This window comes from Cebidichthys violaceus, unplaced genomic scaffold, assembly GCF_023349555.1.
Source record: "Cebidichthys violaceus isolate CVI_PGR_0920_01 unplaced genomic scaffold, fCebVio1.0.p SCAF_7, whole genome shotgun sequence".
Classification (NCBI taxonomy): Eukaryota; Metazoa; Chordata; class Actinopteri; order Perciformes; family Stichaeidae; genus Cebidichthys; species Cebidichthys violaceus.
Window position 1 is genome coordinate 16,972,562 of NW_027176927.1, and position 15,151 is coordinate 16,987,712.

Sequence of the window (15,151 nt, forward strand, 5' to 3'; positions counted from 1 at the left end):
ACGGTAAAGATCCAAAGCGTCCGTAGGACAGAGATAATGTCAGTGTGTTCAACCGAGCTGTGGTCAGCATGTGGAAAACTCATTAAAATCTGTAAACGGGGAAAAGCAGCAGACTGATAAAAGCGCTCTGATTAGTCCACCGCAAACATACTGCAGCAGGGCTTCTGCACCAATGAAAGGAAATAGATTGAGCGTCATTATTTCATATTTTATATATAAATTAAGGATTTGTACATTGCTGATAAAGAAAAAAATACAAAACATTTTTTGATCTTACATGACATTTACATGTGAAATTTTACACAACATGTTTAATAACTTACAAATGCTTTATTTCCACATAAAAAATATATCTCTTTACAAAACGTTTTGTAATATGTACATATTCATATACACAGGGTTTTGAACGGGATAACAATTGTGTTGTACAGTTAGAAGCGTTCCACTCGTCCGTGAGACCGACTTGCCGCGTTGTCTTTACCAGGTGCGTTCCCTTCCTCATCCATAAGAAATATGAACTCGCAAAATATATTACATATTGATAACACAAGACATCTTGCCAAAGAATGCCATCGAGTATCAAAACTGTATAAATGTACAAAATGTAGGAGCGATGACAGGAATCAAAGTAGCGGTACAAAGCACTACAGCAGCGACTGCTGTAGCGGATCACTTGTTGCCGACATGAACGGGTGTGAAACCATGAGCCGCTCTGCAAAGACACCTCAGATGAAGCATCAGAGGTGATCTGTGCAGAAACATTACACCCATAACACTTCTACTAATGCGATACATGTTATGTCTTCCTCAAAAACACATGCCCATACAGTATTCAAGGCACTGCAATGACGTAGAAATGTGATGACCGTCTCAAATCCATTTTTTTCATTTTTAAAACACGGATGATAGTACAATACTGACAGTGGCTCATGTTGAACGTGTGCAAATTTGTTGGTGTATACTGTACATTTGTTGGCAGAAGCTGATGGTCCAGTAAGACATTGAATTTGTATCAGTGTGTGGGTCATAAAAATAGGCCGAGGCCGTGTATTCATCGCGTGTCTCAGAGTAGCAGTGTGGATCAAGAATTTACTGACTAAGGCACGGCTTCCCATAAGAACCCTAGAAACTAAGCCCTGCTGCCCGTGTCAGAAACCAGAGGTGGTGTGGAAGCTGTTCCGAGCTGGAGTTACTCTAAAGTAAAAGGAGCTGCATGTTAAATGGTTTTTTCGACAACACACTTCATCCGACCTCAGACGGTCCACCGACACGTCGTTGCACTTTGATTTATCGACATCCCGGCTTAAATAAACTTCTGGGAAACCCGGCCGGCTCTGGGTTCTGTGTGTGCTGTAGCTGTTCTTATAAAACCTTAAACTACTAATCAAAGCGCTCCTACTTTGAGATTCTTGATATACACAGGCTCAAGGCTGGGGTTAATTCACACCAAATTTGGTTTGTCTGGGACACAAAAATAAATAAGAGAACAGATTAAATAGAGGGATGAGGTCCACACGACCAATACACGGAGAGGTACAGTTAGCCTCCACTAGACTCTCAGACTAGTCGGCAGTAACTCTCACACTTAAACAACACAACGTCAAAGACAAATTCATAGCACACATCTTGATGATAAACCCAAACGTTAACTGTATATCTGGTGAAGGAAATGTACTCTGCTGCTGTCAGAGAGCCTTACACCGCAACAATAAAAGCCGCGGCATTCCCAATGGCACCCGAAAAAAACCAACCTGTACTGCACTCCAGTAATTAAATCCCCGGCCATACATTTCATCAGGAGGAGGTTGCATCCAATTAAGAGGTATAATTGACCATATAACTTTGAACAAACTACAGCAAAGACGCTGTTCAAAGAGAGGCCGTTTCCTCTCTACTCTCACACTCAGACTCTACAGATCAGATGCACCGACTCACAGCTGAGAGGCTCCTCACCTGCAAGAAGACAATTAGGATGAATGTGAGACTAAGCCAACAGAAATGATTAAACGGTCTCACTCTGGGCTGTTTTCTTCAAAAGCAAAAAGGTTTAAAATTTTCATTTGGCATTGTGAAGTAACCCCTTTTTATTAATACTACAGAGCATAAAATACTCTATTTTATCTATATGCCGGAGGCTTCTCTTATTCATAAAGCCAACACTCACAGAGTGTAAAGAACACTTCTCTTCACCGAACGCCGGGAAGATCCGGAAAGGTGTGGGACCTCCCCTTCATCTCTCTTTAACCTTTGACCTTTTGTATACGATCGCTTGCAACTGCCGTAAGTGTTGCTGAAAGTGTGCTTTATATTTATATATATATATATATCAGAAACAAGAAAAATATAAATATGTCCATATATATTCATGTTAAGCAAACAAGGAGAAGTTGTATTCTCCGTCTGTGTGTCTCTCTCTCTCTCTCTCTCTCTCTCTCTCCTTCTGTCCTCCTCTCATACTCGGTAGACATCAAACCATGGTGCAGATGGTGTTGAGATTGGGGTCAAAGCGGACCACTTTCCCCTCAGCGGCTTTTGTGTTTGTGTTGTACATGGGATTCTCAAAAGTGGCCTGTCCGTTGTTGTTCTCGTGGACAGAACATCCGGTGTACTGCGCTTTATCTGTTTTCCTGGAGAAAAAAAAAAGGAGGTTGTGTATTAGTTGAGAGACAGTATCCCAATTATCTCCCCTCCTTCCAATCCAATAAACATGTCTCCATTATCCTGGTGTGGACAGCAGCAGTAAATGAGGCAGAATGGTAATTATTGTTGAAAAGATCAGTCAGAGGAGCCCTACGCCCGTTCACTGGGAACTAACGTAATGAGCGAAAAATTTGCATGTCACGGGTTCTGTGTGTATTTACTGATTAAACAGGGACGAAACCCACCCGTCTGCACACTGCACACACACTGCACACACTGAACGTCCACGAGTCACAAGTCACACTCAAGGTGTTCTCATTGAAAACGCCTGAAGTAGGCCGCCTTGTAAAGGAGGTTTGGATGGCAACACCTCGACTAATATTGCATCACGCTTTGAAGAATCCCGCAAGGAAGCTACTGTATCCAGCGAGGAACCTTTCTGCAGCGAAGCAGGCGTTGGAAGTAGGCCACGGTGCACCATCTACCTCATCTCACTGTGCACTTCCTATGGCTGCAACTGTAAACACATCTACATAAATCAGAGTTTTCTAAAACTTTTTTCAACATCTGTCGTAAGTAACTTTAAAGACTTGGGACGGGGACTCGTGAAAACGTGTTACTTTCTTTCTCATGCGGGATCAAAGCGGACATGGAGTGCAGGAGATACTGAATTTGGGTTGGGAGCTAGCACGGGAGACGGCGGTGAGCAACACATACCGCTGTTTGTAGAGGTAAAAGCCGAGGCCTGCGAAGATGAGGGCAAAGAAAGGCACGAGGATAGCGACGGCAACGGAGCTGCTGTTGGTGGAGCCGTTGGTTTCGGGGTCGGTGAGAGTAACGTTCTCCCTCACACTCAGACCTGCAAGAAAAACGTCACGTCACCAAAGGAAGGCGGAACGTAGTCATGATGCTGAATGTGTGAATGAAGAACGACTAAAATACTGAGATTGACAAAATGGCACAAAAAACACTGAAGAAACTAAATGGAATAATAGAAAGATACGTATCATCTGCTGGCGACGATAATGATGATGAAGATGAAGATGGTGATGATCAAAATGACGACGATGAAGATGGTGATGATCAAAATGATGACGATGAAGATGGTGATGATCAAAATAATGACGATGAAGATGGTGATGATCAAAATGATGACGATGAAGATGGTGATGATCAAAATGATGACAAGTCGGAGAGGCGGCAGCCGGTTTATAAAGACGCCAGCCGTAATGATCCTACCGATAACGATCACCGCGACTGTGATAATCTCGTTGAAGACAATTATGAGACGATGACAACAGAAAGGTTGAGCGCTGACAAATGAAGGACAACGATGCAGAAGAGAACGATCTCGTCTGTGGGGGACAGACTGTGCATGCATGCTGTCTGTGCAGAACTAATATTACGTGGGTTATTGTTTGAAGAAGAGGAGTTACAAATCTTTATCACAGTAAGTCTGTGTCAGAGGTCTGTACTCCACGAAACTGTATGGACATGATCCCCTTCACATTCGCAAATATTTAGCATGTTCTACTCTATAATATTTATATTCAATAATCTAAACATTGTCATAGAAGTCTATTTGTCTTGATCTAATATTCACAAAGACCTGTTGCATGGCCTCCATGCTGTGCAGAGAGATTAGCCTCCACAACAGCTGTCAAAACTTCCATTTAGAATTGCCGAAGCAATTACAGAAACCAGAGGAAACGCTAAACAGAAAACGACTCAAAATCACACAGGTTCACATTAGGATCTGAAAAACTCTGGACATGACAGATTCGCACAGGATTGAGATCACAGACAACCTCTGTGATTATTCAAAATGACTGGAGGTCCCAGGTGACTCTAATCCCACACGAACAGGACTTATGACCTCTTTTAGATTTCAGTTTTCAGTCGTATTTAAAAAACAATATATATATATAATAATATTTTAACAGTTTATCACCTGGTTAAAATGTCTTAAAACTACACCCATTGTGTCTCACTCATTAAAACACTCAGAATCTTTGAATATGGAAATATGTTGTACTTTGACACAAGATGAGTCATTCACAGGAATCGGAACACATTCTGGAGTCTACATATCTACAGATAAGTGAAAGATGAGGAGTGACCGATGGCAATGGGACTCATTATATCTGACAAGAGAAGAAAGACGCATACCGAGTCTCTGCAGTCCAAACTGTCCGAAGTCTTTACCCTGAATGAAGCCTTGGAACACGTAGCTGCCTCCCTCAGGCTCAGCTGAGACCTGGTAGAGGAAACAACAACACAACGCTCCAGAAACAGTAGCTTTCCTTTCAACTGCATTAATAAAATCAGATTTTTCTTGGCACCTACGCGAGCGTCCCATCCATTCCACACCACATCAAGAACGACATTTAGCGACACGTTCTGTCAGGGAGCGTTCGAAAATAACACCTTTGTTTTTCGTGAAAACACGCTTCGGAAGCTGCGCAGCGCGCTATCAATAGCTCAGCGGTGTGCAGTCAGCTGTCACACGTTCCTATTAAGTGGACCTTGAAGTTAATTTTAAAAAGAGGAACTTCTATTCCGCAAACGAAAATTGCTGTCGTTCCAGGTCCCTCAGGTGTCGGATGCGTGTCTGAGCTTGTTCAGCAAATTGTCAGTGTGGGAACGGTAAAAGGGCTCATCCAGAGCCACTGGCTCAGCTGATGAGCAGCCAATGTAGACACGGGACATGTAAACAAATATCAGGGAATAACTACTCTGCTCGTCGTCACGGGGATTCTGTCCATTTGTTTGGTATGGAAGGTAAGAAATAAGCTAATAAGAATACTGGCGTGATTTATTCCAAGCTTATTTCGGGCTCACAGGTAGTTACCGCCATTAACTGTAATAATCTACTCGTCTGTCAGAATGAACACAAAGAAAAGACGGTCACAGCTTTTGGTTATTGTTTTCAAAGGATCGCTGGCGAGCTTCAGCTTCCTGCGTATACTCACAAATCCGTCCATGGCCCAGGTCTCATCAGTAATCCTGCTCAAGGAGCTGTGGGCCAGCGCTCTCATCTGGTACAGCAGGAGCATTAACCGTGCCTCCTGGCGCTTGTACACTCCTACAAGGTAGAAGACAAGAGGCAGTGCGAGGATTGATGCGAATAAAGAGATGAGGCAACGCGAGTGCGGGGGGGGGGGATGAATGATACAAGTAGAAAAAAAGAAGCAGACAGGAGGAAGGAGAGAAGATATAGGAAGGGAAGAAGAGAAAGAAGAAGAGAAGTTCAGCTGAGGGAAGAGGGGAGGAGACGAGTGAGTCTTGAGTGGGCAGTAAGTCAGTCAGCGCAGGCTAACACATCCGTCTTTAGAGCCAATAGTTAATTTCCACTCTCATGCATGAGATGATTTGGTGATTGACTGATTGACATGAGGCACCCTCAAAATAAATGGAAGTGACACACAGAGGTAGTGAGAGGAGGAGAGGGGAGGAAGCAGAAGACGTATGATTTATGGATGACTCACCAGAGAGCAGAAACTCCATGCTGCTGTCGGTTAAAGTTACGTTGACTTTTCCCGTCGTGGCGTTGAAGCTCGTGACTGTCAACGACATCGGCTGCTTCTGGCCTTTGTAATCATAGGAGCCCTTCCACACGAAGTCAGAGGCGAACACGTCGTCAGGAACTTCAGGAAAGAAACACAAAAACTCATTAATAAGGAATGGCGTCAAATTAGCTTTCCCAACATCAAATCAGTATTAACGCAAGCTGAACACTTGCACCCACGGTGCAAAATGGTAATTAGATATGCATTGGAATCAACACATCAAACAGCTGATAACAGTCTTTTCCTTCACTTTGAATAATATCATGTTCCTTATATGCTTTGAGATCTCAATGATAATTAAATACATTCTGGAAGAGATAACTCTGGACTCACTGGGTGAAGTTTTTTAATAGTTTTGCACCGATGAAACTTTTTGCAGAAGTTTTACAGCGGGGTCATTATCTACTGGGAATTATTTACTAGGGAATTATGAGTCAATTATCCTTGCAGAGAGGTGACTGCATGTAGTTCATAACAGCAGCTAAACCTAATAATAGTCAAAAATGAAGAGGTGGAAAGGGGACTTAGCTGCCGTGTGACATCATTTCACTACAGCCGACGCTGCTAACAGCGCATTACTTTGTATGATAGTGACTAAGCACATATAGAACGTAATTCATTAAAGGGGAGGTACTGCAGGCTCTCCGTCACAGCTCCACCTTCCTGGGTGAAGTCGAATGGTTTAAGCTGGAACATTGGCTAAAAGCACCGTCCCTGGTTGGTCTCAAGACTTTCTTTATTGTAATACAATGTTATTGAATACCTACATCATAAATACAGAATAATACCTTCACCGGTTACATAATATAATCAGCAAGTTGTTTCTAATAAATTCCGAAGACAAATTACATTGTTTGTATTAAGTAGATATGACCTGTAAAAATTACAATTCATTTTATTTTTGTACCAATTAATGCATATTCAACTGCAAAACAGAACACGTTATGTTCTGGTCATAATACAAACAACACACACCAGGTTCTGAGCGAATCGTTTTCCTCACAGGTTAAGACTCTTCCTCTACTGTAAGACACTTAAAACTACGACTGCAGACAGTGAAACCTCTGAACACATTGCACTAATAGAGCACTGCTGACTGCTGAGGCTACCCGCTGAACAGCTGGTGCAATTCAAAACTCACCGTATATTTTAGGGCTTGGTGTCCCTTGTACGGGTTTGACAGTTTTCTCGTGTGATTTGGAACCGACTGCAGAAGAACATAAATATGTATGTTACATAGATGAACAGTAAACACTGCTCAGCCTCCATTGAACTCCTCCTCACGTCGGGACGATTTCTGCACGGTCCCTTCATGCAACCGTTCACAAGTCAACTCACTGTTAAACCTTCACGTTAAAAAAAGGAGCCAGAGCATGCGTTTTATAATTAGTTGACAGCACAACGACACAGTGGCTTTACAGAACACATCCCAGAAACCAAAATGTCTCATTATATTTGACTGGTGTCTTATTTGACTTTACCATCAGTGAGCTGTAGCGCAAACGTCACATAGGATGAATTCTGAAATACTAAGCTGATACACAAGTACAGTATTCACCCCTCCAAAGCACCCCCGCCTCCACCTTTATGCACATTCACAATCCACCCCCCCCCACCCTCATCTTCTCCATCAACTGCCCCCGCAGACCTCCGCCGACCACGTACCTCTGCACACAGGCACCTTGCCAGTCCAGCTGCCGTCAGAGCGGCAGACGCGGTGCTCCGAACCCCCGGAGAGGAAGTAACCTGACTGACAGGCGTAGACCAGGGTGTAGCCGTAGGAGGGAAGGTCCAGACCCACGACGTCAGCGTTGGCCGGGCTCCTCGGCTGCTTGCAGGAGTGAGCTGGAGAGCAGGCAGAGGGCAGACGCTTGTTAGTACACACACACACACACACACACACACACACACACACACACACACACAAAGCCAGATACACACACAGTCATGCACACACACAGCCCAATGCGCACGCACACGCACACACACACACACACACACACACACACACACACACACACACACACACACGTATAGATAGACAGGAAGATAATTAAGCACTCGCTTGGGGGAGAGAGGGGAAGAGAGGGAGAGCGAGAGAGAGGGGGGGGGGGAGAGAGAGAGAGCTAGAAAAAAGGATAAAAAAGATAGCACACACATTTTACAATTTAATTGAGTCCAGGGAGCTATTAGGGAGCATATTGATACTTTAATATATCTAGTTCCTTTTCTGAAATTAATATGGACACTTGTGACTCAGCTGATAGACCGGCTAATTTAAATGTTAGCCTGAAAAATGTATTGAGCTCAAATGAAGTCAAAAACAGCAACCGTGTGAATTGTTAGTCATTTAGTTATAGCCTTGGTTTGCACAGCACAAACAGCAGTACAGCAGAAAGGAAAGGCCGACTCATTACCATTCAGCAACAGCTGGGAAAAAAACAGCAGCAACACTCGAGTTGTTTTTGTGTTTCTTGAACCAATCAAAATGTTCAAGGGCGAGGCCAGACCAGACTAAGCTCATCTGTGTCCTTGCAAAGCAGCGCTGGAGTGAATGTTACTGTACATCTTGTGAGTATTTTCCATTACCAGCATGTGCATATATGATATAAGGTCACAGACATTTATGGACACTGGAAGGTAGAAGACTGAGGTCTGAAATAAGATGCGGGGTAATAAGTGGAGCCCACGTCAGACCCGTCAGACCCGTGGCGGTGTAAAAATATAATAGAGAAATAAGTGTCTTGTTGGGGAGTTTTTTAAGACTGCGAATCAGTTTTGACTTCCCTGACTGTGACTTTCTCAACTTACAGTGCTGTGAAAAAGTATTCGCCCCCTTCCTGGTTTCTTATTTTTTTGCATATTTGTCACACTTAAATGTTTCAGATCATCAAACTAATTGTAATATTAGACAAAGATAACCCGAGTAAAGACAATATGCAGTTTTCAAATGATGATTTCTTTTATTAAGGGAGAAAAGCTATCCAAACCTTCTTGGCCCTGTGTGAAAAAGTAATTGCCCCCTAAACCTGATAACTGGTTTTTTCACCCTTGGCGGCAACAATTGCAATCAAGCGTTTGCGATAACTGGCAACGAGTCTTTCATGTCGCTGTGGAAGAATTTTGGCCCACTCTTCTTTGCAGAATTGTTTTAATTCAGCCACATTGGATGGTTTTTGAGCATAAACAGCTTGTTTAAGCTCAGCCACAGCATCTCAATCAGATTTAAGTCCAGACTTTGACTAGGCCACTCCAGAACCTTCATTTTGTTTTTCTTAAGCCATTCAGAGGTGGACTTGCTGGTGTGTTTCGGATCATTGTCCTGCTGCATAACCAAAGTGTGCTTGAGTTTGAGGTCACGAACTGATGGCTCGACATTCTCTTTCAGGATCTTCTGGTAGAGAGCAGAATTCATGGTTCCATCAATTATGGCAAGTCGTCCAGGTCCTGAAGCTGCAAAGCAGCCCCAGACCATCACACTACCACCACCATGTGTGACTGTTGCTATGATGTTGTTTTTATGAAATGCTGAGTCAGTTTTACTCCAGATGTAACGGGACGCACACCTTCCAAAAAGTTCAACTTTTGTCTCGTCAGTCCACAGAATATTTGCTCAAAAGTCTCGGGGATCATCAAGATGTTTATGGTAAATGTGAGACAAGTCTTTGTGTTCTTTTTGCTCAGCAGTGTCTTTCTCCTCAGAACTGTCCCATGATGCTATTTGTGCCCAGTCTGTTTCTTATTGTTGAATCATGAACACTGACCTTAACTGAGGAGACTGAGGCCTGAAGTTCTTGAGATGTTGTTCTGGGGTCTTCTGGACTGATTCATGTCAGTTACTTTGTTTCTCATCTGTTCTTGAATTTCTTTAGATGGAGGCATGATGATGATTGCTTTTTGAGATCTTTTAGCCAACTTCACTTTGTCAGACAGGTTCTATTTAAGTGATTTCTTGATTCAACAGATTTGTCAGTAATCAGGCCTGGGTGTGGCTTGTGAAATTGAACTCAGCTTTCCAAAAAAAATCACATTTGATTCATGATTTATCAAAGGAGGGCAATTACTTTTTCACACAGGGCCAAGTAGGTTTGGATAGCTTTTCTCCCTTAATAAAAGAAATCATCATTTGAAAACTGCATTTTGTATTTACTCGGGTTATCTTTGTCTAATATCAAAATTTGTTTGATGATCTGAAACATTTAAGGGTGACAAATATGCAAAAAAATAAGAAACCCGGAAGGGGGCAAATACTTTTTCACAGCACTGTATATTACATTATTCTGTCTCAAAAAGCAGAAAGGTGCTGATTTAGCACATCGTTGAAAAGCTTAGTTTAGAACAAACAAAAGCACACAAACACCAGCTTCTTATCGACCGTACTAAATATTTTGATTCTGCCATGAGTGGGTTGAGAACATTTAGTTCCATTTTTCACATCAACAAACTCTCTGCAAAACAAAAACCAAAGCACATCACACCGCACCACCAGAAACACTGAGGGGCAGAACATTCAGGCTCAACGATGATGGGAAAATAGCTAAATAATTTTGCAGCCTGTGAGTGAAAGAGTACGTTGCCAGCTGCCGAATGGGGGGCAGCTGCAAGTGAGTCACGGCACCAAATCGGTCCTTCATGGCGTCTTAATGACATTAGTGGCATTTGGGTGTGGAAGGGATGCCAGGATGAAGGTTTCTCGGCTTTATGAAAGACAAGGAGGCTGCAGGAAGTTCCTCTCGTCGGATATTACTTCTGCTGGCGATACGGTAACAATATACGCGCGTGTTCATTTCTCAATGCTCCACACAGTTAAACGGCTGCATCAAAGCAGTGTGCCGAAATCCAGGAGAACACTTCTCTTATTCACTGCTACACAGGGGCCATAACGATTTAGCATACATCAAGAAAGACCGATGAAGAAAGCACAAGGACAAGTGTATAAGTCACCAGGATGCGCCACCCAGGGCTGTTTTTCTCCAATGAGTTGATAAATCTGCCTGGAGGACATCTAATGTGGTATTTATTTACACAGCCAGAAAGAAGAACAGCTGCATCGCACTGTTAGTTGTAGATATTAACTATGGGGACCTAAATACATAAATATTTAAATAAACAGCCTTCTTGCCGTCTATGTAATCCATTTAAAATAACAAACCGTCGGCGCATGTCCAGGGTGGCTGTAGTCCACCAATACAGAAGAACACTTACAAGTGGGATGAATCGGCGTATCAAAGAGCCGACACGGTGCCGTGTTTATTCACACTTCAAACAGCACAGCGGGCTCTACTGCTGAGATCACACGAGACAGCAAAAGACACGTCCACTGTGGAATGGTCCCAGCTCAAAGTCAGTATCTCAGATAGAGACTGAGTGCATTAGTTAGGGACACACAGACACAGAGAGAGAGAGAGAGAGAGAGAGAGAGAGAGAGAGAGAGAGAGAGACAGACAGACAGACAGGCAGACAGACAGGCAGACAGAGAGAGAGAGAGAGACAGACACAGACAGACAAAGACAGACAGACAGACAGACAGAGAGAGAGAGACAGACACAGACAGACAAAGAGACAGACAGACAGACACACAGACAGAGAGACAGACAGACAGACAGACAGAGAGACAGACAGACAGACAGACAGAGAGACACAGACAGAGAGACAGACAGACAGACAGACACAAACAGAGAGACAGACAGACAGACACAGACAGAGAGACAGACACAGACAGACAGAGAGACAGACAGACACACAGAGACAGACAGAGACAGACAGACAGACAGGCTGATGGAGTTCTGTTTGAGTCCAGGAGGTTGGACAGCTACAGACAGCATCAGTGGTCCACTGTCAAGAGGACAAAGTTCACCTTTGAGTTGTTACAGAGCGTTTCTTATAGCTTTTTACATCTCGTTTGCGTGTCTTTCTGTAGAAAGTAATCATTTCTGAAATGTTGACGCTCTGGAACTTCACTTGGTTGTTCATCACTGTGGGCTGTGAAGAAGTCAGAGGACTCAGGCTGCGTATCTCTAAGCAACAATATTAATCTGGTAGAAAGGTAACACGCTTAAGATCCAGCGATGCGCAGCTCTGACTCGTGTCCGTTGCATCTATTACAGCACAGTGTCGGTAATCCCTCCAAGCGTTGTGCTTTTGCCAGCAGCGCGGGATTGGTGGGCTTCACTTTTAAATCCATTTAAGTGGCTTCACAGTAACAGAAGAGCATTTAATCACAGAGAAAGGTATTTTAGAGGATTTATGACCGTTTTTGACCGAGGGTCAACACAGCGTGTCGGACCCGTACAAAAGCACTCGCACTTAAATACATAACCACAGCTTTCCCCCCCAATGCATTCTGGGCGAGACGGCCCTCTGGGTCTGCATGTCCTCCCTCAGGGCTGCACGGGTGAGAAATGAATTCAAAAAACAATGCTAGACATCAATGGACTGAAATGAATTCATGGTGTTGTATTAAAGCAGGACGACACAGCGACCGCCTGCTTTGTGTTTTCAGATCTCCAGTGATGTGATCATTTCACAATAACAAATACATATTAATTAAGGTATATGGAGGGCAATGCAATGACAGTATTTCAGTGAGACTCACGCTGCCTATACCTATAGCCAGAGTAACATAACGTTACATGTGTGCAGACCTGCTCAATAATGATGGCTTCTTCTGTGTAATAATAATAATAATAATAATATATTTATACACTAGACCAGCAATTATAAAGTAAGCGTGGTCTTTTAATGACATCATTCTGGAAACGTGTTTCTCCACCGGCGACTTCATGAGTTAGAATGTTGCTTTAAAAGATGTATTATGAAAAATAATGTTGCAAGTTATCAATTGTCCCCACTTATAAGTTCATTTAACCAATATTTCTGTTAAATGAAGGTCACAGTTCTCCTCAGCCAGACGTGCGATGCATTATTCAGGGGAGCGCGGGGTGCATGAATGTGGTGAGCGTCACAGACACATTTCTCTGTTTTAATTCCAGCAGTAACAATGACAGGACGAGGGCACAGCGAAATCGATAGATTCTTCAAACCACCACCGGCGCTGGAGCGGAGCCAGCGAGCGGCTCCTGGAGCGCTGCAGCCTCAGCACAGAGAAGAAGCTGCAACTGCTCAACAGACAGGAGAGTACAGAGCCTCTGAATGAGATGAGAACTGGTTGTGAGACTACCACATATTACAACATCGTGGTTACGCAAAAAGGAGATGAAAACGTGGTATTCTATATTTACCGCTGTGGAATTACATGTGGCTGCTGGGATTCTTTGTATACAAGAGGAACCACCCCGAGGCCATCCACTGGGGTTCAATGCACCACCAGAGGAAATCAACTTAAAGTATGCAGCTAAATCTCCTTTTTTTAATAAGTTATAGATGTACAACCAGACCGAAAAAGTTGCCTTTATTGATTTTATATTAAAATCAATACAAATAACCCACTAGATGTTTGGAGATGAATCCACATGTGTTGCCTGATGTTTGTATTCATGTTGAGTTCATTTCATTTGTTGTAAACACAGTGCATCAGGTCCTTGTGCATAAATGCACGTTACAGTTCTAGTGCTGCTGTGACGTCCATATCAAATAAAATAAACACTACATCTATATGTTCACGGAACATGTGGCATCCATTAACCCCAACTCAACAGCTATTATCCTCACCATGTTGTAACATGAAGGGAGATAAACATTATACAACAATTGTCAAGTAGGAGTAGAGGACCGTTAACTCCTGACCTCAGCTTGAGTCCTGCCCAGCAGCAGAACCCTGAGGAAAGGTCTAAACAGAAGAGCGTCTTCTATTTAGACCTTTCCAGCGTCGGTAAACCTCACATAACGTAATAATTACAGTGTTTTGCATTAGGTTTCCTCAAGAGAATCAAGACAATTGGGTTGTTGACTTGAAAATGACTTTAAGAAAATGTTATTTCAGAAGACTTGTTTAGTGGCTTATCTTCCATTTTTGTTGAATTGTGATGAATATTGATCTTTTCTCTTTTCCTCAGAAGCTCCGAGAAGCACGTCTCTCACAGGACCACGCCATCTCAACCTATCACAGACTTTGACAGCAGCGTGGGCAGGCCTGGAGAGAAGGTGTGCTGCACTGTGTCACGGTCATTAATCTGCACGCAGATATTTCTTCTCACCTGACACAAAAACTTTCCCAGAGAGTGGCTGTTCATTTTCCGGTTATGACGAAATGCCAGTGCCAGTTTGAGGAGTGTGCTGGTGCTTTAACCTACAGCTCTGTTGACTTACACTCACTCTGACTGCTCTTTTATTCTAAAGGGACCTGTCACGGTGCCGTTAAGGAGCCGGGGGGGGGGGGGGGAATGAATCCTTCCTCAGTGAGCGGGATGATGGGGTCACCGGCTGGAAGATACAGGTGAAGCAGGAACAGCTGAGGAGCTGTCAGGTGACAGAAGTCTAGACAAACGAGTTTGAGGGTTTCTCTTCTTCTGTCAGCTGTTAAACATTAATTAAATAAATAACAATAAGACTATGAAAGTGACTCTGTGTTCTGCTGTAAAATGTTGTGTATACCTGTGAAGTAGTAGATTTATTATAGCCAATGCAAAAAGCATATATTGACATTTAATAGCAAACAGCCGACACACAATCACACGCATGCATCCCACTTGTTTCAGTGACGGGAGACTAAACACCTCTCAGCATCGACGGCTTCCAAAACGACCATAAAGTCGAATCAACAGCTCTCTGAAAGAGTTTAACACGGAGCATGATAACCCTCATGACAGAAGGACTTAATGAAGTGATCGCGTATTAGACTGTATTAGCTTCAGCTAGGTGTATCTAATCATCTGGCAGCAGAGTGTTTGCACATTAAAGAGGCAGGTATTCAAGGATTCACCATCCCTCTAAAACGTCCCGTCTTCACACACACACACACACACACACACACACACACACAC

At 43.2% G+C, this 15,151-nt stretch overlaps 1 protein-coding gene across 5 annotated transcripts in view; it reads right to left on the reverse strand.

The window, feature by feature from the left end:
• Window positions 1–202: 202 nt before the first annotated feature.
• LOC137891710 (CUB and sushi domain-containing protein 3-like) overlaps window positions 203–15,151 on the reverse strand; it is a 197,386-nt gene continuing 182,437 nt past the window's right edge. For all 5 annotated transcript variants that reach the window (XM_068736465.1, XM_068736464.1, XM_068736461.1 and 2 more), the window contains 7 exons: window positions 7,875–8,054; window positions 7,351–7,416; window positions 6,129–6,287; window positions 5,613–5,725; window positions 4,810–4,897; window positions 3,358–3,499; window positions 203–2,627 (listed from right to left, as the gene is read on the reverse strand). In XM_068736465.1, coding sequence (XP_068592566.1) covers window positions 2,468–2,627; window positions 3,358–3,499; window positions 4,810–4,897; window positions 5,613–5,725; window positions 6,129–6,287; window positions 7,351–7,416; window positions 7,875–8,054 — 908 coding nt within the window. In that variant the 3' untranslated portion in view covers window positions 203–2,467. The remainder of the gene's footprint in view (window positions 2,628–3,357; window positions 3,500–4,809; window positions 4,898–5,612; window positions 5,726–6,128; window positions 6,288–7,350; window positions 7,417–7,874; window positions 8,055–15,151) is intronic.